This window comes from Nannospalax galili, unplaced genomic scaffold (assembly GCF_000622305.1).
Source record: "Nannospalax galili isolate Female #2095 unplaced genomic scaffold, S.galili_v1.0 scaffold853, whole genome shotgun sequence".
Classification (NCBI taxonomy): domain Eukaryota; kingdom Metazoa; phylum Chordata; class Mammalia; order Rodentia; family Spalacidae; genus Nannospalax; species Nannospalax galili.
The window spans coordinates 1041024-1068369 of record NW_008332825.1 but is presented as its reverse complement, the minus strand read 5'-3'; the positions used below and the strand labels follow the sequence as shown (position 1 = coordinate 1068369).

General features: G+C 47.7%; 1 protein-coding gene across 2 annotated transcripts in view; it reads left to right on the top strand.

The window, feature by feature from the left end:
* The first annotated feature begins 10470 nt into the window (after positions 1-10470).
* The window catches only part of Hk1 (hexokinase 1), a 68150-nt gene continuing 51274 nt past the window's right edge, over positions 10471-27346 (top strand). Inside the window, exon 1 of one of the 2 annotated variants that reach the window (XM_008827808.3) lies at positions 10471-10663. In XM_008827808.3, coding sequence (XP_008826030.2) covers positions 10601-10663 — 63 coding nt within the window. In that variant the 5' untranslated portion in view covers positions 10471-10600. The remainder of the gene's footprint in view (positions 10664-27346) is intronic. The other variant, XM_008827807.3, reaches the window with a different exon arrangement.

Here is a 27346-nt window from a genome sequence, read left to right as displayed (position 1 = left end):
GCCATTTAACTCCAAGTTTTCTCTGTTTAGTTTTTGTCTGCATGACCTGTCTGTTGGTGAGGGTGGGGTATTGAAGACACCCACTATCACTGTGCTGGGGTCAATCTGTGATTTTAGATCTGATAGTGTTTCTTTTATGAAATTGAGGCTCTTGTGTTTGGTGTGTTTATGTTTAGGATTATAATATCCTCTTGGTAAATTTTTCCTCTAATGAGTATAAAATGTACTTCTCTATCTCTTCTAACTAGTTTTGATTTAAAGTGCCTTTTGTCAGATATTAGAATGCCTACGCCCACTTGTTTCTTAGTTCCATTTGCTTGGAATACCTTTTTCTAGCCTTTACCCTAAAGTGGTGTCCATCATTGATGGAGAGGTGTTTCTTGGAGGCAGCAAAAAGATGGATCCTGTTTTCTTTTTTTTTAAGTTTATTTTTATTTTATGTGTATGAGTATATTGCCTGCAAGTATGTAAGTGCACCCATGACCTGCAATTCCCGTAAAGGTCAAAAGAGGGTGTTGGATCCCCTGGAACTGGAGTTACAGATGGTTGTTAGCCACCATGTGGGTGCAGAGTGTAAGAGCAGCCAGTGCTGTTAACTGCTGAGCCATCTCTCCAGCCCCAGATCCCATTTTCTAATCTAATCTGTTAGTCTGTGTCTTTTTATTGGAGGATTCGAGAGTGTTAGTATTGAGAGTTATTACTGACTAATGTTTATTAATTCCTGTTATTTTGTTGTGCTGTGTTCTTTCATGACTTGTAGGACATGGGTCCAAGTCCTTCTGTCTTTCATAGTCTCCACTGAAAAATCAGCTGTTGTTTTGGTGGGCCTGCCTTTATATGTGATTGGATCATTCTCTCTTGCAGCTTTCATTTTCTTTTCTTTGTTCTATATATTTGATGTTTTGACAGTTTTATGACATGGAGAGTTTCCTTTCTGGTCCTGTCTTTTTGGTGCTCTGTATGCCTCTTGCGCCTTGACAAGCTTACCTCTTTACCTCTTTCCTTAGATTGGAAGCTTTTCTTCTATGATTTTGTTGAAAATATTTTCTGTGCCATTGACCTGGGTGTCTTCTCTTTCTATACCTATGATTTTTAGGTTTGGCTTTTTAAGAGTTACTGCATGTTCTGTTCCTGGGTTATTTTAGATTGAACATTTTCCTTTTTCTTTCTTTATTTATTTAAATTTTATGTGTATGAGTGTATTGCCTGCATGTATGTGAGTGCACCCGTGTCGTGCAATGCCGCAGAGGTCAGAAGAGGGCTTCCGATTCCCCTGGAACTGGAGTTAAGGACAGTTCGTAGCCACCATGTGGGTGCTGGGAATCAAACCTGGGTCCTCTGCAAGAGCAGTCAGTGCTCTCAAACACTGAGCCAACTCTTCAGCCCCTGAACATTTTCTTTGACTGAGTAATCCATTACCTCTACGCTGTCTTCAAGATCTGATATTCTTTCTTCCATTTGATTCAAATTATTATTGAGGCTTTTTGTTTGACTTTCTGAATTTTTCATTTCAAGTTTTATCTGTTTGGCTTTTCTCCAGAGAATCTATCTCCTTATTAAATCCTAATTTAATTTCTTGAATTTTTACTTATTTCATTCAACTGTTTATGATTTCATGGTCTTCATTTACCTTTTATTCTATCCTCTTTGAGTTCCTTAAACATATTTATAATTGCTATTTTGAAATCATTGTCGGGGCTGGAGAGATGGCTCAGTGGTTAAAATCACTGACTGCTCTTTCAGAGGACCCAGGTTCAAGTCCCAGCACCCACATGGCAGCTAAAAAACGTCCTTAACTCCAGTTCCAGGGGAATCGGAAGCCCTCTTCTGACCTCCGCAGCTTTGCATGATATGGGTACACTCACACACATGCAGACAATACACTCATACACATAAAATAAAAATAATAAAATATTAAAAAAAAAAATATATATATATATATATAATTGCTATTTTGAAATCATTGTCGGGGCTGGAGAGATGGCTCAGTGGTTAAAATCACTGACTGCTCTTTCAGAGGACCCAGGTTCAAGTCCCAGCACCCACATGGCAGCTAACAACTGTCCATAACTCCAGTCCAGGGGATCCGACAGCCTCTTCTGACCTCCATGGGCATTGCACGACACAGGTGCACTTACCTACATGCAGTCAATACATGCATACACATAAAAGAAAAATAATAAATAAAATTTTAAAAAAAAGAAATCGTTGTCTTGTGCTGGGCATGGTGGCTCATGCCTTTAATCCCAGCACTGGGGAGGCAGAAGCAGGTGTAACTCTGTGAGTTCACGGCCAGCCTGGTCTGCATAGTGAGATCCAGGCCAGCTGGGGCTACTGGAGACCCTGTATCAAAAAGACCAAAAATAAAATAAAATAAAAATAATAAAATCATTGCCTTGTGTATCAGCTAAATTGCAAGAGAAATTGTCTTGGTTATTCATGTTGCCTGTGTTTTTGCAATGGGACCTAGGGATTTTGAGCTATGTTTTGGTGTTTCTTGGTATGGATAAGCTGATCTCGCCTCTATTATGTGGGTGTTTGAATTTTCGTTTGCTATTACTCCAACTGGACAAGTTGTGGACCAGCTGAATGGTGCTTGCTGTTCAGTCTTGGGGACATTCTGCCTTGATGTGTGAACAGGGTGTCCCATGTGGACTTATTTCAGCTAGGGGTAGGTGCAACTTCTGAGCCTAGGAACAAACTTTCTATAGGCTTAGAATATTTGTACTGCTGATCTTGTAGAGTCTGTGGAGTTTCTCACTAGATTCTACAAGTAGTTGTTGGGTGGCAGGGTCTGGGGTCACAGTATGAGTGGGTGGTGCTCCATGGGGGTGGGTGCAGGGTAGATGCAGGACATCAATACTGTTGTTAGGTGAAGTAGCTATGGAACACAGGACACCATGTAGTCCCAGAGTGTCTTGGTAGGTGGTATGGTGGGCTGGCCTTGGAGGTCCTGATCTGGGGTCATGGTCACAGGATATCACGTGGTTCCTGAGCTGAGCTATGGGTGGGATGACTGGCAGGCAGGCAGACTAGGTCTGGGGAGGCCCTAACTGCAGTTCCAGGTAGGACTTCATGTGGTCCTGGAGCCCTGAGGAGGGTGGGGTAGATGATAAGTTAGCTAGACGGTAGGCAGACTGGGTCTGGGGGTCCCTATCTGTGATTCTGGGGTATCTGCTAAGCTAGATCACTACCTTTCTTGTTTCATTGGGGGGATCTTTTTGAGACAGGGTCTCCCTGTAGCCCCAGCTGGCCTGGAACTTGCAATGTAGACCAGGCTGGACTTGAACTCACAGAGATCTTCCTGCTTCTGCCTCCCATGTGCTAGGACTAAAGGCATGTGCTGCCATGCCTGGCATTTCATTTTTTAAAAAAATTTTTTAATTGAACTTTTGTGTATTTCATATAGAACATCTTAATCAGCTTTATACCCCCTTGGCACCTCCCATAGGCCACCCCCCCCCACTGGAATTCACACATTCTGTCATTTGTAAGGTCTATCATGTCAAGTTAGTGTCCCCAGATGTCCCTCAGTGCATGTTTATGCTTTATACATAGTCATACAGTACTATGAATTAAGTTATAAATATGCATATTATTGAGTTGCCTAATAAAAACATTTGATATGTGAGAAAAATATTTTCCCTGACAGAGGACCCTGAATAAATGAGTTCTACAGTTGGGGCTAGGAAAAAGTTGGTGTTGATAAAGGGCCTTGCATTAATTTCCTATGGTTGGGTATAGTGGTGTATGCTGGTAATCCTAGCACTTGGGAGGCTAAGACAGGAAAGATCATAAATTCAAGACCAGCTTGTACTACAAAAATCTCAACAAGAATTTCCCCCTAGGGATGCCCTAACAAAGGATCTACAGGGGTCTTTTTTCAAGTGAGGTCACAGTCACAGGTTTTGGGACTTAGGACACACACATTTTTCTGAGAGGATAGTTTAGCCCACTACTAGCCTATATGCAGAAGGAATGGAGAGGTGGGGTGCAAGAGACAGTGTGGTTTGATTTATTTGGTTTCCTTTGTTCTGGATGGATTTGGTGGCAGAGTAGATGTGGCCTTTGGAGCATAAGGGACCCAGTGTCAGGGCTCAAGTTTCCAGCTTAGTTGACAGAGAGTGAGTTCTGCCCGAGACTTTCCCAGACTCTGTCATGGCATTTCCCTGGGTTCTCATTTTGCTCAAATGTCACATCCTCAGAATGGCCTTGTCTAAAATGATACCCCAGCCCCTCATTTGTTTAGTCTGTGTGGGCTAGGAATAGATTTGGCTGGTCCTGAAAGAAAACCCCCAAACAGCAGTAAACAATGGAATTTAACTTTTCTCTTACTTTTAGAAATCTGGATGTTGGCCAATAGACTGATATGCCCCTGGGTCACTGGGCCATGGGCTTGTCTTTTATTTGTTCCTTTATTTTGTATTGCTGCCATTTCCAGCGTTGTTTTATAATCCATGGAGCCAGCAGGAAGGAGGAGAGTGGGATTTGGGAGGGAAAGCTGCATCATAGCTGTGGTGCCCTATAGGGCAGGTTTCCGTAAGGCTTGGTCCTATGGCCATAGGTAGCCGCAGAAGGGGCTGGGAACGTGATCTTTATTGTGGGGACCTGGGTTCAGCTAGAAAATGAAGCATTTATTAGTTAGGCCAAAGGGGGAGTAGCTGTCATGGACTGTGCCTGTGTAGGCTACATCCTGCTGGCTTAATGTACATTTAATGTATATTTATTTAGTGATTTATTCAGTCTCTCTCATCCCTAGAATGTTGGGAGACATTCTGTCTTGTTTACCGCCACACTGGGAGTGACCAGGGAAGTTTGTTGAGTGAATACATGACAAGGTGGGAAGTCGAGGACAAGTTTGATTCTTTTGTTTTGTTTTTGATTTTCTGAGACAGGGTCTTACTATGTAGCCTCTGGCTGGTCTGGAACTCACCAGGTAAACCAAGCTGGCCTTGAATTTGTGGAGACCTTCCTGACTGTGTTACCTGAGTGCTGGGAATATAGAGTGAGCCACCACACCCAGTAAGAATAGGTTTAAGAAAAAAAAGACTGTGGTGGGAGGGAGGCATACCACATTTCTAGTGTCTGGGACAGAGCAGGTTTGATGTTCAGAGGAGTTGGAAATATGTATCAGAGGCTTGGGAAGGAGATGGAGGCTGAAAGTCTTGACAAAAGTGATTCTTTAAGACATTCACATTGAGATAGAGGGGCTGGTGAGCTGGCTAATCAGGTAAAGGTGCAAGCCTGACCACCTGAGTTCGAGCCCCAGGACCCACATGGTGGAACGAGAGAACGGACTCCTGAAAGTTGTCTTCTAACCCCCATATGTGCACCATGGTATGTGCACATACACATACAAATAAATGTAATAAAACCTTTTTAAAGATAGATACTCCTATAGAGCAGAACTCCTTTATTTTTATCTTTTATTTTTTTGAGATAGGATTTCGCCTATATATCCCTGGAGAATGGAACTTGCTATGTAGACCAGGATGGCCTCAAATTTGGAGGGATCCTCCTGCCTCTGCCTCTTGATAGTTTTGGATAGAACTGGGCTAAACTTTTTCTACTTGTGACTTATTTTTGCCTGAGAATTTTTTACATTACCCTGAGTACATAGCCTACAAGACAGATATACAAATCAAACATTTACTGTTAACAAATGATAAAGAAATTTATTTTAAAACATTTCTTTGGTATACATAAACTTCAAAATTTTTTAATTTATTTTTGAGACAAGGTCTCTTTATGTAACTCTGGTGTGGAACTCACTCTGTAGGCCAGGCAGAAGCTAAGAATGATGTGTGTATGTGTGTGTGGGAGGGATCTGGCCCTCTCTGAGCAGTGGTGAATGGGTTAGGCAGGCAGGCAGAAGCCTTTATGATAACTTGAAGGGCAGGTATCTGGGGGAAACCTAGAGAGGTATCCAGTGTGCAAAATCTACGTGCAAAACTTAAATTCTGCATCCTATTCACCTCTTGCATCATCTTAACCCTGGCTCTAAAGCCTGAGGCACTTTGCCTGTAAAGTCCAATCACTAGGAAGAACGAAATGCCATCCAGGCACTATCAGAGTGTCAATCAGTGAGTGGGTAGGTTGGGTGGGCTTGGTGCCTGTCCCTGGCTGAAGGGGTCAGTGACTGCTCTCAGATCTGACCCAATCTTGCCACATAATCAGTCACCCATATGGGTAGTGTGGCTAGACTAGAGATGCCAGAAACCTGAGTTTAAAAGTAGTCTTTTAATGTTAAGTGTTTGCTCATAGTTTTGAAACATCAGCTGCACTAAACAAGACACTATAGAGCACAGCTTTAGCCTGACCATTGCTAGCCAGTTGACCCTGTTATGATGCTGGAGGGAAGAACTTTGGGCAGACGAAAGAGGGAAAGAGACAAGCCGAGAATATTATTTTACTGGTCCAGCCTGGGGTGCTCGTGCATCCTCCCCAGACTTCTCATGAAAAACCCAGAGGAGCTCCAAGTGAATTTTCACCCCTTCCTGCTCTGGATCCTGAGTCCCGGCAGGCTGGAGAAGCTGCTAGAAACATCACAGGGCAACTCATTTTATTTTATTTTATTATTTTTCTTTTGTGTATGAGTGTATTGCCTGCATGAATGTAGGTGCACCTGTGTTTGTGTAATGCCATGGAGGTCAGAAGAGGGCATCAGATTCCCCTCAAACTGGAGTTACAGATGGTTGTTAGCTGCCATGTGGGCGCTGGGAATTGAACCTGAGTCATCTGCAAGAGCAGCCAATGCTCTTAACCACTAAGCCATCTCTCCTGCCCAGGGCAACTCATTTTAGAAGTCATTGTGTCCCTATATGCCCATGGGAAGTCTGGGTCTGAATGAGCAAGTCCCATTAGGCAAGTTCTCAGCCAGGTTACAAACCAGGGATGCAACTCACAGAAATGCAAATGCAGTGCAGGCGCTGGGCTGTACGCTTTTCTTGCTCTCTCTGTGAGACTGTGGGCCCTACAATCTTCCCTCACACCTCATTGATTGATTAAGTGTGGATAATGATATTTGCCCTTCTAACCTCTCCAGGCTGTTATCAGGAGAAATGAGGCAATAAATGAAAGGCTGCTCTGTAAACTGTCAACGTTGTGCAAACATAATTTTCTGGTAGGATGCTGGTAGGAGTGCACGCCCAGGTGCTGGGTGTCTGTGCATGTCTGCTATGGATCATGTGGAGTAACATTCCTAGTGCTGTGGGTCATGTGGACAGGAATAGAGATGTTCTTAGTACACAGCCTGCATTGTCTGCTGAGCAGGTGTGCTTGGTGGGGTGGCAACCTGGCAACATTTGATCCCCCAGCTTGTAGTAGGAGAACCACAGTAAAGGAACTGAGAGTTCAGGAGACTTGAGGGAGAGGACATTGCCCAGAAGGGGAGGAAGCTTGTTGAGACTCTGGGATGAAGTCTTCCTGCGGTCTAGGGAGTAATAATCAAGGCAGCTGGGCTGGGGTTTAAGACTTGCCTGGCACAGGCTGGGAATAGAGCTCTGGTGGTAGAGTGCTTGCTTAGTATGGGAGGTGATACATGCCTGTGATCCCAGCATTCAGGAGGTGGAGCAGGAGGACCAGGAGTTCAAGGTCATCTTTGGCTACATAGAGAGCTCAAGGCCAGGTTAGACTATATGAGAACTTGTCTTTTAAAAAAAGAAGTAAAGAAAAAAAGATGTGAGACTAATCAGGAGCCATGCATGAGGTGATCTGTGGCTTGATTAAAAGGGAACACAGCACTGCCCCAGTGCAGGCTTCAGGAAGCAGTCTGATGGGAACAGATAAGACCAGTCCCCAAGAGACAGTCACCCTTATCAGGGAGGCGGTCCTGACTGTGTGTTGCTTATCTGGGGCCCAGGCTGCCTGAGGTGGTGGGGTAGGCTGGACCTAGAGCTCTGGCTGGGCATCAGAACTAGGTTTGAGTCCTGGCTCCGAATTCTACTGCAACGTGCCACTGGGCAAGATGGCCCACCAGTTGAGCGTCAGGCTCCTCATCTGTAAAGAAGAGCCTTGGTCTCCATTTGGATGGACTCTGAGCACTGTCCGAGTATGCCCTGTGGAGGTGCTGGAGCCTGGGAGGCCAGGGTGAGTAGCTGAGGTCAGGGAAGGCTGACTGAGGAAGGAAGGTCAGATGTGCCTTTTGTGACAGTTGACATTTGGCCAGGTGCAGGAATGCAGAAGGCAGGTGAGCAAGGTAGTATGGAATGGACCTGGTGGGGGTGAGAACAGTGGGACGTGGCCTTGCTATAGCCAGGGGTAGAGGAAGAGATAAGTGGGAAAGAGTGGGGTCAGATTACAGAAGGCCTCAGCCACTAGGCCAAGATGTTTAAATTGGCTCCATCAGGACAGAAGGCCAGGGAGGGACTGTGGCAGGGGCATATGATTAGGCTACTTTTTAGCAGGATTAATGTGACCTGGAGCTTGGAATGACTTGGATGGCAGGAAGCCAGCAACCAGGACAGCTCTAATGCTCTTGTTATATTTCTGGCTAGGGCAGAGAAGGACTAGGGGGTTGGAAGCAGCAATAGGTCTGGCCTAGAGATGTGTTATCAGGAAATAATGCTAAGCCTTGGAGCCTGTGTGTGTGCGTGTGCATGTATTGAGTCACCTTTACTAGGGCTGGGGGAAGGGACAGCAGAGACACCTACCTGACTACAAGCATGGTCAGATTCTTCCCAACTCTAGCTTTTGGATGATGGATGTAGTGGGTACAGGTGGTGGTGACTGGGGGCTGGCTGAAGGCTACATCCTAGTAAGGCTTGGCTCATTCCGCTGAGTGGTACCCTAGGCTAGGTGTGTAGCCAGAGCAAAACCTTAGAGTTCCCAGCCTTGAGAGCTGGTAGAAACACATTTTCAGATTCAAATGGCAGCTCACAGCAACCATGTTGTCCTTATGGCTGTGTTGGTAGTTTCATATACACCAGAAAACCACATTGTTCCTGGTTTATAATTATCCAGGGGCAGACTGAGGTATTAATGGGACTTGAAACTTAAATAAAAACTTTTTGGAAGGGAGTCTTTGGAAAAATGTAACTGCTATGCCCTCTCGAGGCCTGGAAATGGAGACATACAGGTGACAGGCATCACAGTTTTTACCTGTTAAGTTTCCAGTCCATTTCATAACATCGACCAGTTATTGTTAGATGCAGATTTTTATTTATGGTGTTTTATAACCACTACAGGGGCATGGGCATTAGTAGCTGCAGCGCCATCTTATGGATGAAGAAAGAGGCTCAGGGAGGTGACTCTGGGTACATCTGCACCTGCATTAGGCAAGGTGGGGATGCGCTGTAGTTTGAGACCCCTAGTCTCCAGGCCTCTGGTCTGAGCTCCTCTTCGGTGGGTGATGGCAGCTGGCAGGGCCTGGGGTATTTGAAGGCTGCCCTGGAAGCCAGGCCATCTTCCCCTTGATGCAAGGCCTCAGTCCCTGGATGATAGCTGGCCTGTCAGCAATCCTTGAAGATACTAAGACCCAGCTTTAATCCTGATCCAAAACTGTAAAGTGGGCCTCAGGTTCCTTACCTGTTTGAATCAGGGCGGTAGTCACTTCTGTATGTTTGGATTCTTATACGTCTTGTAAGGCACAACGCCCCACCCCAAGCCCCCGCCTCCAACTTGGGAAAAAGAAAAAGACAGTATATTGGAGGGGCGCCGGAACTGTATCCCCCAACCTCCGTGGGCCTGGATGCCCAAGAGCCAGAGAAGGAAGGGTGAGTGGATGGGGACCCGCTGAGGCCTGTGGCTCAAGTTCCTCCCGGCAGCCACGCGCTCTGCTGGGGAGTGACCAGCGGGCGACGCGGGGGAGCTCAGGATTTAGTGATGCGAAGTCCCCAGCCTGGGTTGTAGGAGATGCTCCGCCGTTCGGGTCTAAGGTGATCGGCTCCAGGATCCGTGAGTACCAAAGGCGCGAGAGCCTGGCACTAGAGCCCAGAGACCGCTTCCGCTCGCTTTCCACGCCTACTTGTGCGCGTCCCCGTCCCCGTCCCCATCCCAGAGGCGGCGGCGGCGGCGGCGGGGGGCGGGGGGTTTAGCCATGATTTCCGAGAAGGGGTGTGACCCCGCATCTTCCAGTCTGCGGTCTCCCGCGGCAACACCGGGGTCCTCTGGTCCCCTCCAGATGGCGCGCGCGGCACCTCCCCACGTCCTGCCCACCGGCTCAGGCACGGCGCCGCCACGCGTGACAGTGCGCTCTCGAGCGCTCCCTACATGGGGGACGTGCAGGGTGATGCCCGTCCGGGGGCTGGGGACTCGGTGATGTCGCCTGCTTCCTTTCCGGAGCAGGAAGGAGAGACCGCGGCTCCCGGGCTCCAGGCCCGGATGCCGATGCCCCAGCCACGCGCAGCATCGCAGCATCGCAGCCAATGGGCGCAGAGGAGGTGGGCGGGCGGCGCCAGTCACTCGGCCGGGGACGCGATCGGGAGCGCGCCGGCTGATGCCGCGCCTCGGGTGCTGCGGGGGAGGAGCCAAGAGAGGCGGAGGAGGAGGAGGAGGAGGAGGAGGAGGAGCTGCGGAGCTGCCCTCGGAGGACCACTGCTCACCGGGGCTGCGGAGAAGCCACCGGCCCCACGTCTGCTTCCCCGCGCCGCCGACCGCCACCATGATCGCCGCGCAGCTCCTGGCCTATTACTTCACCGAGCTGAAGGATGACCAAGTCAAAAAGGTGAGCCCCGCCCGCGCCGCCGCCGGCGCCCTGGCCGCAGCCTTTCGTTCCGGCATCCGCTTGCTGCCGCCGTCTCCTCCGTCCTCCAGCGCCCGGCTTCTGCCAGGCAGCATCTAGTTGGACTGAGGGCTCAGGCGAGAGGCCTCGTGCTGGGACTCTCCCGGGCATTGTCAGCGTGCTTGCGTGTGTATGTGTATTGAGGAGGGGGGGCAGCGGGCCACCCTCTCTCTCCCCAAGGCTGGATTTCATGCTGCAGTGTCCTTGAAAAGGGCCGTGGATGTTAGATAGTTCCCCGTGCATCTGTGCCCAGACTAGGCTGGATGGGCGAGGGCTGGCCTGTCTGCAGAGCCTGTTTGGAAAGGTCGGTGTGCTGTGGGCGGAGGGAGGTGTGATCTCTGAGATGCTGGGGAGGTGAGTGAGCAGCTGGTGGGGGTGCTGGCTGGAGGCCAGGCATCCCATATTTGGGGTTCCCAGCGGAGAACGTGATGGCCCCGTGAAACAGTCAGCGGGCTCCCTCAGCTGTTGCAGTTGCTCCTTAATCTGAGGACGGGGTGACCCGCCTGGCTTTCCGGCGCGGGGAGGGAAGCGGAGGCCACCGGAAACTTTGCTCATAGGCCTCAGGTCTGGAGCCGCACGTCTGAATGGAATTTTTTATTCCTCCAAAGCTGTAATTTCCAGGCAGTCTCAGCCTAGGAATGCAAATAAGAGACTTTGGTCACTTGAAGAGCAGGGAGGCCTTGACATGTGTTGCTTGTGGCATGTGTGCTCTTGCACATGGACACATGGGCTTGCCTTATGGGTGATGTCTGTCTAGTGTAAAATGCTTTTTGTTGGTAGGTCATAAAGTTGTCTCTCACCTTTCCACCAGTTTAGACAGGATATTTTTCCAGAAACCTAAGATGTACAGAAAGCTTAAGATACAGGGAAAACACCTGTTTTATCTGTGCTAGAGCTCCTTCCCCCACCTAGGGTGGGTGATATTATTTCTGAGGTTAGCTAGGATGTAGTCAGCCTGACTTTGATGGTCAAACCAGGAGTGCTGTCTACAGGTGAGAGGCAGAACTGACAGGCTTGATCGTTCTGCCCCAGTTAACCATAGGATGACCTGCCCCACCTGAGACCCCCTCATCTGACACCTTAGGAAATAGGCCTATAGTGGGCAGTGACCTCTTCAAGGGCACCCAGCTAGTTAGAGGTGGAGCCAGGGCTGGGCTCCTGCCTCCCTCCACCCAAGAACTTGACCAGGCTCCTCCTGGGAGTCAGCTGAGGGGGCGGTGCTCAGGGACCAGGCTGCTGGAGATGCTGTTCCCTTCCTGGATCTTGGGCTGGGTGGGGACCAGGAGTAGGGTAATTAGGAGACAGGCTTGGGAACCTGCTGTGAGCCAGGGTTGTCACACCTTGGGATGCACACCCACTCCTCTGGAGAGGCTTGACCTCTGGGGGCCTTGCGTCAACTCATGTAGTTCCCAGTTTTCTTCCCTGGTGGTTTGAATTGCTGAGACTCTCCCCATTGGAAAGGGAGACAGAAGTCCGAGCATGGCACAGTGTGCCCAGAACAGGCCTTCTGAAGCCAGGTCTACTGACCTGCTGATCATGGTGTCCTCTATAGCTTCAGAACCACAGATCCTGGGGTGAAGGCCCAATGACCTTGTAAAGGAAACTGCCAGCATCACACCCACAGCCACCTGTGTGACTGCCAGCTGCTCTGGTTGCTCCTTGCCCGTGGGTGGCCTCCAGCAGCAGGGATGTACTAAGGTTTGGACTAAAGCTCTCCACCTCCATGAGTGGCCTGATTCACCCCATCACATTCTATCTATCAGGCCCCTGTAGGTATCTGAGTATGTGACTTCTGATTCAACTGATGCCTTAACTAAAGCTCTCCTCTGTCTGTGACCTGAGATTGCAATGTCTCTTCCTTGCTCTACTCCAGAACCCTGCTGGAGGAAGGTCCTGAGGCCAAAACTATCACCTTATTTGTCAAGGAGATGATTCAAAACAAGAGATCGCTCCTGCACCTCCTGCACCTCACACAGGACTTAGACTGTTTCTTCTAGGAGCTGAGTTGATTCCTGTCAGGCATCACCTCTACCTACATGGTCAGAGTGTGACACTGCCATGGGTGGGTATGGTCCCTCAGAGGCACAGAATGGGCACTTGCTCTGATGACCCAGAATTCCCCACTTCTGACTACCTCTAGGGCTCAGTACTTACAGAGACCTGCCCTTCCTACCTACTACTCATCATGGGAAAGCTGCCTGGGGATGCAGGACTCTAAGCCCTGCTCTTTTTTGTGAAGCTGGGTCCTGCATGCTACACTGAAGGGGACCCAGGAGAGACATCTGAGTGTGGGCAGCCATGATGATTCAGCCCTCCAGCCCTAAGCAGCCTCTGGGCCTCTGGGCCTCTGGAGACTCTGTCTCCAGTAATTCACACTGTCTTATTGCTCTCCAGTAGGAGGAAGGAAGTTGGATCATACTGGGGAAGGTTTTCAGGGTTGCACAGAATACAGAAACACCGGTGAGGGGGTACTGTTTCCCTCCACTGCCTGGGAGACACATCAGTAATCCAACCTCACAAACTATGTTCTGAGCTGAAAGAGCTGAAGTGCTTGACCTCTGGGCTAGGAGCCATGTGCTCCAGGCTGGTTTTTTTTTTTTTTTTCTGAGATGGTCTCACTATGTAGCCCTGGCTGGCCTGGATCCTGGCTGGCCTGGATCTTGCTAAGGAGACCAGGCTGGCCTCAAACTCACAGAGATCTGCCCGTTTCTGCAAGAGTTTGTATTGTACTGCTCTTGAGGCTGGAGAGATGGCTCAGTGGTTAAGAGCACTGGCGGCTCTTGTAGAAGACCCGGTTTGAATCCCAGCACCCATATGGCAGTTAACAGTCTGTAGGTTCAGTTCCAGGGGATCCAATGCCCTCTTCTGACCTCATTGCTTGACACAGGTGCACTTATGTACATGCAGTACACTCATACATTAAAATAAAAATAAATAAAAGTTTGTACTGAGTTTGTACAGAGCTCGGTGCCCATCACCTAGGTTGGATGGCTTACAACTGCCTGTAACTCTTAATTTTGGAGCTCTGATGCCTCTGGGTTCTGAGCACCTGCACTCATGTGCACACAGATGCAATTGAAAAAGGAAAAGAAAAAGAAAAAAAGGAAAAGGAGGATGTTGAGCCAGGAGTATCAGAATATGGTCTGAAAAGAAAGACTGGACTCTTTTTTTCCCTCTAGGTTTATCAGAACAGTAAGCAAACTCACTGTTAAAAAACCAGTGGATTTTCTCTGGGTGGGTCCCTGACATAATCCCCATTAGCAGTGAGCAAACAGGTGTGATTTGTCCAGTGGCCCAACCCAGGAGTTCTTGGCCCAAGAAGGCCAGATAAAGTATACTTGTCAATGATAGGGCTGCCGAAAGCCATTCCCTCGGAGTGGAGCACGGGTGTTGTGGCTGTAGCACCCTGTGAAAGGAAGGCAGAGAAGGAAAGAAAAGGAGATGGACAGGGAAGGAAAGACGGGAGGCGGGGGCTGACTGTGGTGGCTCATGCTTGTAGTGCTGAGACTTGGCAGGCTGAGGCAGGGGAGCTGAGAGTTCTAGGCCAGCTTGGGGTACATAGTGAGACCTGTCTCAAAAAAAAAAAAAAAAAAAAAAAGGAAGAGGGAGCAAGCAGTTCTGTTCCTTATTGCTGGGAGGCATGGGTGAGTTAGAAGATTATGAAAACTGGATGAGTGAGATGGCTCAGCAGGTATAAAATTCTTGTTATACAAGCCTGATAGAGCTGTGGATCCCACAATGGAATTAGAGAGCCAACTCTCACAAGTTGTTTTCTTACCTCCACACAAATATGCCTGTACTCACAATAATAATAATAATAATAATAATAATAATAATAAATTATGAACATTTTCTTTTATACTTTACAACTTACTGTTGCCCAAGCAGCAGGGGAAGGTCTCCTTGAGTGAGTCTAGCTGCCATAAACCCTGGTCTCTCCACCGTGGGTGTTCCCAGAGCAGTGGCTCATCCTTCATTGTCAATTGGCTCATGAGAGGATGTCGTGAGAAAATAAACTGGGCAAGTGGCTGGCTGTGAGGTGTCTCCTTGTCTGACCACGCCACATGGTGCTGCCGCCCACAATCCTGCTGTTCTCCAGAGAAACTGTGGACAGCTTTCTCCCTAAAGACAGACTGGGTGTGATGGGGACTGCCTCCCTGCCTGTGTGCAGGATTCCTGACTGATAAAAAGTTAGCCTCTGGGGCCAGCTCTGTGCATGCCTGAGGAAAAACTGAGAGAGACGATGGATAGACAGAGGCAGCTGCCCCCCTCCCTCTGTGAGACAAACCACCCCCACTTGCTCATTGACTTGAGGTCCTTTAGAACCAAATCCAGTCCTAAGAGGACCACCATCAGAGCATGGAATGGGCAGAGTGTGGGTGGGAAATCACTAGCTCCTGGGCTGTGTAAATCAATTCCAGATGTGTTCCTCGGGGGAGGGGTGGGCAGTAGTTTGGTTGGGGAAGGAGGACAGGTGCCACTTCAGCCTAATAAACCACATCAGTGGGATCTTAGGAAGCCACTTAATACATTGAGTTCATCGTATCTATCCTAAAGAGAAACAGTTAAACATTTTACTGATAGATAGGTTTTTATTTCTGGAAATAGCTTTGGCTTCTGGTAAACTGTACCAACGGATAGTAGAAGCTTCGGAAGGTGGCATTAAATGGATAGTAACCGTTGTGTAGTTTTGGTTTCTTATTTTAATGATTTCTTAACTCTGAGCATTCTGAAATACTTTGTCATATCAGGTGACACACACACACATAATTGAAATTACATCATGAAAAAAATGCAAAGTATATATGCTTTCTTTGATGTTTCAGAAACCTTATGGAGGGCTGGGATTATAGCTCAGTGGTAGAACCTTTGCTTAGCATATGCCAGGCCCTGGGTTACAAACCTAGATTACAAACCCTTTTACCATTATGTTCCCCATTCAGAAGCTGGGCTTGGAGCCTACATACAGTCGATAAGCCTTCCGCTCCTCGGTTGTAGGGAAATTGTGAATGAATGGGATTCAGAGGGCTCTTGTTCTTTCTACCTCCTGTAGGAGAAAAACTCAATTGCTGTTGATTTTAATGGTTTACCTTGGAACCTATATTTAAGTTCTTTCCCCCACAAATAAAAACATGTGAGTTATTTTGATTAGGAAATAAGTGAGGCACATAAAAATATTGTGGTTCATGTACCCAATGTATATGTACACATTTCTTGATTTAAGAAGTAAGACACAGTTAACATTACAGACACTTCAGACCCCATTGTCTTCATTTCCCTCTCGAAGTAGGCCATCCTGACTTTTTTATTTTTAAAATCTTTTATTATTTTTATTTTGTGTGTATGAATGTATTGCTTACATGTACGTAAGTGCACCGGTATAGTACAGTGCCCTCGGAGGTCAGAAGAGAGCATTGGATTCTCCTGGAACTGGAGTTACATATGGTTGTTAGTTGCCATGTGGGTGCTGGAAATTGAACCCAGGTCCTCTGCAAGAGTAGCCAGTGCTCTTAACTGCTGAGCCATCTCTCCAGCCCCTGAACTTTTTATATTTATTTATTTGGTCTTTTTGAGACAGGGTCTCCCTGTAGCCCCAGCTGGCCTGGAACTTGCTATGGAGACCAGAATGACCTTAAACTCCCAGAGATCGACCTGTCTCTGCCTCCTGAGTGCTGGGATTAAAGGTTTGTGCCACCACACCTGGCTGAACTTTTTATTTTTAAAGATCTCACGTGAGACCTGGCTGACCTGGAACCTGCTAAGCAAACTAGACTGGCCTGGAACTCACAAAGCTCTACCTGCCTCTGCCCCCTGAATGCTGGGATGGGACTAAAGGTGTGCGTCATCATGCCAGAAAAGGGCATCGGATTTCCTGGAGCTGGAGTTATGGGCAGTTGTGAACCACCCAATGTCGGTGCTGGGAACTGAACCCTGGTCCTCTGGAAGAGCAGTAAGTGCTCTTAATCACTGAGCCATCTCTCTAGCCCCTTTGCATCCTGAACTTGGTGTTTATCATTTCTGTGCATGCTTCTGCAGCTGTATTACACACATGTGTATACACAGCATCTAGAACTATGAATGCAGCTGTGCTGCCTGTATTCAGGTGGTGCTAGTGGCGCTACTTTGTGTGGTTTTAGGTTTTATGATCGGTGCTAGACTGTGCAATCTCCTGCCAACTTCCTCTTCTTAAACTCAACATTATATTTGAGGATCTTTTTCATGTTGATCATGTAGTTTGTTTAAACTGCTATGTGGTCTTACGTTATGTATCTACAGTTAATTTAGCTGCTCTTTTGATAGGCATTTGGGTTTCTAGTTTTCAGGTAACAATGTCTATATATGACCTTTCTCTCAACCCCTCTAACACCTTAACAGCCTTCTCTAAGCTACCCTGTTACCTCTGGCTGGAGGGGGGAGGGAGTGTGTGTACTTTGCTATTCATCAGATTTTGCCACATTGCCATCCTTGATAGTTGTGCCCATCAGAGGTATGTGTTAGGTATTTGCTGGTCATGCCAACCTTGGTATAGTCAAACCTTTACATTTAAAAAAAATTTATGCATTTATTTAATTTATTTGTGTGTGTGTGTGTGTGTATGTCCCTGTGTACCATAGCATGTGTGGAGGTCAGAGGAAAACATCTGGCAGTTGGTTCTTTCCTTCCACCTGGGATCAAACTCATGTCCTTAGACTTGCATTGCAAGTACCTTTACCCACTGAGCCATTTCGCAGGCCCCTAACCCTTTATGTATTTGTAATAAATCACTTTCAATGTTTCTTTCAAGTCACTTCCATTCACATGTCAGTTTTGGAGTATATAGTTAAAATTAGCCTGTTTCCTAATTTACCTTATCCAATGGCCTTGGTGGCACAGTCTCACCTAGTGAACTTGACAGCTTTAGTTGTGAGTTGAGGGCCCTCTTTCCTGCTGAAGCTGAGCCTTTTGTATGAGATTGGGCAAGGGGGTGACTACAGAGTGCTCTCTTTCTCTCTCTCTCTCTCTCTCTCTCTCTCTCTCTCTCTCTGGATCAACCTCTGGCAGAGCAGGCTTATCTGTCCTCTAAACGTGCCCAGCCCTGTTCAGAGAAAACTCAAGCCAACAGCCTATTTTCTGTAAAAGGAGAGGGTGGTTATGTCCCCCATGCTTCAGGGAAAACTGAACAGCGAAGCATGTGGCCCAGCCCTTGGCAAACAGTAGCTGAGCCTGCCCAGGACAGGAAGAAAATGTCTGCACAGGCTCCATTCAGTCCACACCTATTCTAGGCTCCAGAGGCTTGGGGACCATCCTCTGGGCTAGGGGCACTGTGCATGCTACAATCTGTCTTTACTTTTATTTATCCTTTTTGTGTGAGTGGTATATATTTGTGTGTGCACACATGTACATGATGTATGTTTATGTGGGGAAGCCAGAAGTTATGTTGTGTCTTCTTTCTCAGTTGTGCTCTATCTTAATTCTAATTTCTTTTTTTTAAAAAATACTTTATTATTTTTATTTTGTGTGTTTGAGTGTATTGCCTGCAAGTATGTAAGTCCACCCATGTCATGCAATGCCTAAGGAGGTCAGAAGAAGGTGTCAGATCTCCTGGAACTGAAGTTATGGACAGTTGTTAGCCGCCATATGGATACTGGGAATCAAACCCCTGAAAAAGAGTAGTCAGTGCTCTTAACTGCTGAGCCAACTCTCCAGCCCCAATTCTTTTTTCTTTTAAACAGGGTCTCACTATGTAGGTAGACCAGACTGGCCTGGAACTCACAGAGATCCCCCTGCCTCTGCCTCCCAAGTGCTGAGATTAAAAGTGTGGGCCACCACGTACAGCCTCTACCTTATTTTTTGAGACAAGGTCTCTCACTGAACCTGGAGCTGATGGGTTTGGCTAGACCGCTGGCCAGCAAGCTCCAGGGATCCACCTATCTCTGCCCTCCCCCTGCTTTCCCAGTGCAGGTGTTACAGACATGTGTTACAGCGTCCATCTTTCATGTGGGTGCTGAGGATCTAGACTCGGGTGCTCATGCAGTTCAGTGTGCACTTTACTCACTGAGCCATTTCCTAGCCCTGAAAAAAATTCTTTTTAAAGATACCATCTCTCTAATCCTGGCTAGCCTCAAACTCCCAATATAAACAGACTGGCCTTGAATTCATAATCCTCCTGACTCAGCCTCCCGAGTTCTGGGATTACTGAACTGTCTGCCTGGCTTCACAACTCCCCATCTTACAGTGTACAATACAGTGAGGTCTAATACATTCACTAGACTGTGTAACTATTACCACCACCTGGTTACACAACATTTTCATCCCTCCCAAAAGGAACTTGTCCTCATTAGCAGTCCCTCCCCATTCCTCTGTCCCCCAAATCCTGGCAGCCACAAATATACTTTTGTGTTCATGATTTACTTTTTCTGGGTATTTCGTATGAGTAGAATTATACAAAATGTGACCTTTTGTGTCTGGCTTCCTTTGCTTGGGGTAATAAGGCTCACAGGCTGTAGCATGGATTGGGATTTCCATAAGACAGTGTCTGCCTTGTTTGTTTATCCATTTATCAGTCGATGGGCATTTGACTTGGTTCCTTTGGGCTATCATGGAGCATTGCTGTGAACATTCGTGCATGAGCTTTGGCTTGGACATGTGCTTCTATGTCTTTGGCTATATGTGTAAGGCTAGAATTTCTGCATGAGTCCCTGCTTTTAACTCCCAGAGGAAGGCATCATCTCCATTTAGAAATGAGGAAATTGAGGCCCCATAGTGGGGCAGTGCCTTGCTAATGTCAACTGGGCTTGTGAGTGATAGGGCAGGAGTGTTAAAACAGCAGGTCCCCTGACTCAGAAACCCGTTTTGTTATACCCAGCACTCTCAAATTGCAGTTTAGGGAAAGGCTGGGCTGGAGAGGGGCAGAGCTGGCTTTGGATCATCCAGGTCCCTGACCTCCTCGTCCCCATCTCCTGCTCCTCTCCAAAACCAGCTCCCTGTCAGAGTGTAGAAGATCCCTTCCATTTGGAAAGGAAATTGATCCAGCAAGTTCATTTACAATGACTTGTGAACGAATTGCAAATTTCTTCCATCCCCTTCCACTAGCTCTGTTTACATTTAAAAGGGGACCCCAGGGAGGGCAGTGCTTACCCCCACAAAGGAGCCCCACTGTTGACCACTGCCTGACTGCACAGTGAGCCACTGTTGATTTCATCCATTGATCAATGCAGTTTGCCTTCAGTGGTTGGCTTGTTCAGACCTCATTTCTCTTGGAGATCCTAGTGCCTTCTGGGACCTTCCCTGGGTGGGTGGGGTGAGTGGAGTAGGAGATACAGGCCACCACAATAATGACAGCACCTCCCCTTTGCAAAGTTTACTCCCATTTACTTGATACAGAAAGTTGCTTGGTTTGGTTGAGTCCTTCTAGTGAGCTTGGAGATAGGTATTTCTTTCTGCATTTTACCTAGGGTGCAGGTGAAGCCTTAATACTGGGGTTGATGTCATCCCAGTGACCAGAAAGCAGTCAGGCCAATCTGAGAACCCAGACTTCCTTGATACCATGGGGAGCTCCCACTGTGGTCCAGGACTTCAGATTCTCAAAGATATTGATGGGGCTCTAGGCAAACTGCCCCCTAATATCCTTTCACATTTGAGAAAGTACTCGAAGCTCTCCCCCAAAGCAGGAAGGATTTTTCTGGCATTCTACTAAAACAAGTCTTAAGACAGACCCTCATTCACAAACACACTCCCACATACCTGCAGTAAAAGACCATTCTGATCTCTTAGCATACAGGCCTTGTGTAGTTCTCCCCAGTTTATTTTGAGTCAGGGTCTTTCTATGTAGTCTAGGTTGAGCTCTTGAGCCCCCTGCCTTAGCTTCCCAAGTACTGGGATTGCAGACTTGTGCCATGGCCCCCAGCTTGGAAATCCCCATTCGTGTTGGGGAAACTGAGTCTCTAGAAACAAGAACATGGACTCATCCTACCCTGCACTGCTTGTAACATGGCCATGAATGTTCTCATTTTACATAGGAAAAACCGCAGGCTTCATGGTTAAGTGAAATTGTCTCAAGCACCCCTGGCCACACAGGCATGTAACAAACAACAAACAGCACTCTTCCCTTGTTCCTTACTCCTTTTGCCAGGAAGACCAGAGTAATACCCAAGTCAGGCTCAAGGTCCTAGCCAGTGACCTTGGCACCTATTATATTAACAAGAGGTTCCAGAGAGGGGAGAGTGGCCAGCATCATGCCCAGGAAGAGAACAAAGCTATCACTTTAAACCAGCTAAAACTCCAGGAGACTGTGCCTTTCAGGGAAGACAGTGCCCTCCTGGAATGTGGTGGGGCAGGAACTTCTGGCCCAGTCCTCAGCTTCCTGTGACTGGCAGGGCAGGGGACCAGCCTTCAGCCTCCTAATTCCCAGTGTCCCAGGCTCTCAAGACAAAGAGAGGGTGATACCTGAAGTGCAGACAGGCTTCCTATCAAGACGCTTCTGTGGAGGGAGGAGAGAGCAGGCCACAAATGGAAAGTCCTTGGGTCTGGTGGCTCAGCAGGTGGGAACCGTGACAAGTCATTCCCATCTTCACATGCTTCTACCAGTGAAACAGCAGTAATGAAATATGGCAGGCGCACCGATGCCTCAGAGTGTGTACATTTCAGATGCCCACAGTGGCTTTTTATCTGACTGTTTGTACAGGGAGTACGGACACTCACAAGGGCTGTGAGCTTTCAGACTGAGTTAGAGACCAAGGCAGAATGGTGCCCAGGAAGGCTGGAGAGATGGTTCAGCGGTTAAGAGCACTGGCTGCTCTTGGAGGGGTCCGGGTTCGATTCCCAGCACCTGCCTGACAGCTAACAACTGCCTGTAACTTCAATTCCAGGGGAATCTGACGCCCTCCTCTGACCTCTTCAGGCACTGCATCACACAGGTGCACTTACATACATGTAGGCAATACACTCATACACATAAAATAAAAATAAATAAAATATTAAAAAAAAAGAATGGTGGCCAGGATTCTTGCCCAGGACTCCTGGCTCTGATTACCCAGGAAGCCACCCCCCTCACCTCCCCCCAACACCTGACTGTTGAAGGTGCCTGCAGGTGTGTTATGGGTGAGCCACAAAAACAACACCTGGTATTTGTGGAGTCCTGAAAGCTTTCCAAACAGTTCTACATTTTCCTCTAATTTGGCAAGTGGATAGGTAACAAGGCAGGAATCATTTTCCTCATATGACAGGTAAGGAAACTGAGGCTCAGAGAACTTGATGGCCACCTTATAATACTGCCAACCTGGACTTCCATAACCAGTTCCAGGCCAGCCTGAACTACACAGCAAGACCCTGTCTTAAAAAATAAACAACAGCAACAATAAAATGGGTCTCAAGAGATGACTCAGTTGGTAAAGTTGTGCAAGTGTGAGCCTGGGTTTGGATCCCCAGAACCCACATAGAAAGCCTGGTATAGGGGCTGGAGAGATGATTCAGTGGTTAAAAGCACTGGCTGCTCTTACTGAGAGAGGACTTGGTTTCAGTTCCCAGCACCCACATGGCAACTAACTATGTGTAACTCTAGTTCCAGGGGATTCAATACCCTCTTCTGATCTCCATGGGCATTGTCTGACATGGGTATACCTACATATGTGCAGACAATACTTTCATACACATAAAAATAATAAATTAGGCTGGGCATGGTAGTGCACGCCTGTAGTCCCAGCACTTGGGAAGCAAAGGCAGGTCAGCCTGATCTACATAGTGAGTTCCAGGCCAGCTGGGGCTACAGGGAGACCCTGTCTCAAAAAGACCAAAAAAACCCAAACCTTTTTTTTAAAAAAAAAAAAAAAAAAAAAAAAGTAACTTTTAAAAAAAACCAAAAAACCTGGTACAGTGGCCTTATCCTGTAATCCTAGCACCTGGGACTGAGACAGGAGGATCTCTGGGGCTTGCTGGCTAGCCAGTCTAGTTGAATTAGGGAGCTCCAGGTTCAGTGAGAGACCCTGTCTTTAAAAAAATAAATAAATAAATAAATAAGGTAGAGAGCTAGAGAGATGGCTTAGCGGTTAAAAGCACTTGCTACTCTTGCAGAGGACCCAAGTTCAGTTCCCAGCACCCATGTCATACAGTTCATAACAGCCTTTAACTCTAGCTCTAGGGGCCTGTGAGACCTCTGGCCTCAGAGGGCACCCAAACTCATGTGCACATCTCTACCCAAACATAGGACATAAATAATAAAAGTAAGGTGGAGAGAGATTAAGGAAAACACACAGCAGCAGCCTTTGGGCTCCATAGGCACATGTGCATGTGTGTGTGTTCACACACACACACACACACACACACACACACACACCTCATAGAAAAGAATGGGTATCTCCTTTTCCTTTTGTGTTGTGAATAGGGTTGTGTAAAGAATCCTTGGGGCTTAATCCACATGTTCACTAAGGGCAGAACAAACAGTTCAGATGCATAAACCTTAGGGTAGAGAGCTGTGTGTAAGCCTGGGGGAAGAGAGAGGATCTTTTCCTCATTGTTTGTTTTTTACTTTGGGGATATTTGTACCAGGTCTTTGAGGAGCCTATACAGGGGAATTCAATTTCCAAACTCATTTCCTCATTCCCAAGTTCCTTGGTGACTTGTGGACAGCTGAACAGCCTCTGGGAGGCTTGAACAGGAACATGAGAATCTGATTAGCTTTAGGGCCCTGGTGTCCTCCTGGATCTCAGCCAGCTAAGGAAGATGTATGAGGGGGCAGAGGGAGTTGGAATGGCTTAGAACTCACAGTTTCTCAGAGAGGGGCTGGTGATGGGACGGAAGGGCTGGGCCATTTGGGGAAGAGGAGACAGACACTAGGCTTTATCTGAGCCAGCAAACCCTGCCTCCCTGGAGGGCTAAGTGGCACCAGAGGCCTCCCGCTCAGAGGAGGAGCCACCTCGTGGCATCATCTCCAGGACTTGGGGGCACATAGAAGGTGTGGACAAGGCACCTTCACCTTAGGTACTTGAGGTCCAGTAGAGATTGACTGTGTATGTGTCCCTGTGGCATCAGGAGAGACACACATCATGATCTGTGCTCTGGGCCAGTTGACTTCTATATAGAGGACACCTAAGGCTGGGGGGATGCTGAGGAGAGGAGCAGATGGTGTGGGGCCAGGTGGATCATGGCATGTCCTGTGCTGAAGGTGAGTTTGAAGGTGGACTTGGGAGGAATAAGAAGCAAGGGTCACAGAAGCCTTTGGATGGTGACTCTGCAAGGAAGCACTTTGAGGGGTAAAGTGCTTTTAGGGTACTGGCAGCATGAGGGTAGTTGATGACTGCCCTAGGCACCCCAACAGGTCGCAGTTGCTTCCCCTGTGGTTAACTCCATCCCTCCTTAGAAACTGCTGACCAAAAGTTGGAAACAAACCAGTTTCCTACTGAGGTGAGGTTGGCCCACTGGGGAACCACGTGCCACAGGAAGTGGAGTCTCAGGCTGGCTCTGCTCTGGTCTGGCACCAACCACAGTGGAGGGTCAGGTGGGCCCAGGCTCTCCAGCTTGCTATGACTTCTGAGCTTCCTGTTCAGGGTTGTGTGACTGGGGAAGGGAGCGGATACCTGGGCTGCTGGCCCCTGCCAGAGGGTGAGCTGGACCTCCTGGATAGCACATAGACATAGAGTACTTTCTGCAAAGCTCAGCAGGCATGCTGCTTAGAGGGGTGGATGGTCCTGCAACATTAGTGCCACCTGTGTTCAGGTGTCTCATTACCCCAGGAAGCCCCAGGGCTGGCTGTTGAGGAGAGCCACAATCTTAAACGTTGGACCCACCAGGCTTAGAGGAAGGAACATAGGACCAGCGTCCACACCAGTTATTTAACTGGCCAGTGAGTCTCCTTGGCTAATTGAGGAACCTTTCCAGCCTCTGACTTTTCCTTGGCACATTGGAAATAACAGTATCTGTTCTGCTTCTCTGGACAGGATGGTATAGACCAGTGATGAAGTGCTTGCCCACAGGGGTCTTTGTAGATCAAGGTCACTGAACATATCCACAGAACAGATGGGTGGGAAGGGGAGAAAGGCTGAGGTGTGTTGACATTGTCCCTTCTGTGTCTTGTGTCCAGCCAGCCAGGGTCCTGAGCAGGGTTCTGTTTGATTCAGGGAGGTCTTAAGGCAATTCCCAGCAGCAAGAAAAAGGCAGAATTAGGGAGTAAGTGTTCATGACCTGATAATAAACAACAAAATTTAAAAACCAGCATCTGTGTATGTGTGTGCTTGTGCAGGTGGGAAAACACTTTGAGAACACAGAGTTCTTATTAGTAGGAGTATTTTAGGGGTGGGAGAGAACTCAGACTTTTCATTTTGGTGCATGAATGTGTATTTGGCTGTTTTAAAAAGTAGATTCTTATTATTACTATTCTGTCTGCTTGCTTATCTGTCTGTCTATTGGCCTAAATCTCCTTGAACTCTTTGTAGCCAATGTTGACCTTGAACTCTGATCCTCATATCTCAGCCTCCTTAGTGCTAGGATTACATGCTGGACCCAGCTTATTTCTGCTGTTTGTTTGACAGGGTCTCCCTAGTCCCAGACTGCCTGGAAGTCACAGTGTGGACCGTAGCCTTCTTAGGTGGAACTCTTATCTCCATTTTGAAAGTGAGGACGAAATCAAGACTCAGGGAGGCTAAGCAACTTACCTAAAACCACAGAGCTAAGAAATGGCAGACGTCGAATCCAAAGCCAGCTCTCCCCACAACCCCTTCTTTTCTCTGTAACACATGAGAAAGAAGGGGAATGCTTAAAGAGAAGCCCCAGATGAGGGTACGAGATCTAGAATCTAGACCCTGCTACCACTTAGCAGCCGTAGTCTCAATTTTCTCTCCTATAAAATAGAGACATGGACCTTTCCTGTCACCTGTTGTAGGGGGCGGGGCTTATGGATGGACACTTATATATTGCAACTCCCCCTTCTTGTCTGGCACCTGGTGTTTGGCCCTTTTCATCTCTTCTTCTGAAGTTCAAGTGGGATGGTGTAGGTGAAAGTCCTGGGTGCCAATGGCAAAGCCCTCTGTGTGTGATGTGAATTAGCACCAGACGCAGTGTCAGTCACTTAGGAAAGGGAAGTGAGCCCTGTGTTGAAATATCCATCCTGCCCATAAGCTAAGGTCCCTCTTAACCCTTCGCTGGCCGTTGCCCAGTTTCCTTTGTAAAGTGTCTTGCTCAGAAGCTCGTGTTAAGGCTAGCACTGAGCACTTTCAACCATACCTCTTGCTTTACCTTACTATTTTTTTTTTTATTTCTGTTTTTGAGACAGAGTCCATGTAGCCCAGGCTGGCCTCAGACTCCCTATGTAGGTGACCTTGATCTTTGTTTTTTTTCTTTTTCGTTTGTGTGTGTGTAGATTTGGTGTATGGGAATGTTTGTGTGTGTGCGTGTGTCCATGTGCATGCATGTGGAGGCCAGAGGAGGGCATTGTGTGTGTTCCTCTGTTGCTTTCTACGTTATTTTTTTTTTTGTTTTAGATGAGGCCTCTCACTGAACTTGAAGCCCCCTGTTTCTACTAGGCTGGCTGGTCAGTGAGCTTCTGGGAATAGTCTGTCTCTACCTCCCAACACTGGGGTTACAGCGTATGTAGAGCATGCCCTGCTTTTGTGTGGGTGCTGGTGATTTGAACTCAGAACTTCTTTGCTTTTACAGCAAGTGCTTTTACCCACTGAGCCATCTCCCCAGCTCTGACCTTGAATTTTTTTTTTTTTCTTGTCTTTTTGAGACAGGGTCTCCCTGTAACCTCAGCTGGCCTCAAACTCCCTATATAGACTAGACTGTGTAGGCCTTGATCTTACAGAGATCTGCCTGCTTCTGCCTCCTGAGTGTTGGGATTAAAAGCATGTGCCACCTTGCCTGACTGACCTTGAATTTCTGATCCTTCTATCTACCTCCTCAGAGCTGGGATTACAGGTATGAGACACTGTGTCCAGTTTATGTCTAGGATGTTGTACATGCTAGGCAAGCATTCTACCAACTGATCTACATCCTTAGCCCCTGTTATTTATTTATTTTGTGACTTGCCATGTAGCCCAGGCTGGTCTCATACTCATTATCCTCTTGCCTCCGCCTCCTGAGTGCTGGGGTGTGACAGGTGTATGTTACCACTCCCAGCTCTGTCTCATTCTGGATCCCCATGGGAGAGTGAATGGGAGAGGGAGCGAAATTTTCCATAGCCATGCCCTTCCATGGGAAGTGCGAATGCCCAGGTTGCCAGTCGTTACAGACAGTCCTGTCATGACTGGCCTGCTCAGCTGGGCATGCCCAATCTTGAATTGTTTTTTGTGCCTGTTCTGTTGGGATTAAGAGGTGGGACTGGGGTCAGACACAGTCATGTGCAGATCTACTGCTAGGCCACTTCTGGCCAGTGGGCTTGGCCAGGATGTGTTTTCTATGCTGATGTTGTCTACTGCCTCAGTCTGCCTCCCACAGAGGGAGGTGCAGCGCTTCAAGGCCCTCTTCGTCTACACCAAAAACTAGTGAGGAAAGTATTTGGGTAAGAGCCCTGCCCTGTGCAGCTGCTGTGGCTCTGACCCTCCTAGAAAACTCTTCTCATGGAGGGTGGTGGCATAGGCCCTGGGGGCTAATCTGACTCAGGGAAGAACTACAGGCCTGGCATGGACTGTCCATGTCCTGGTTAGCCTGAACAGAGCC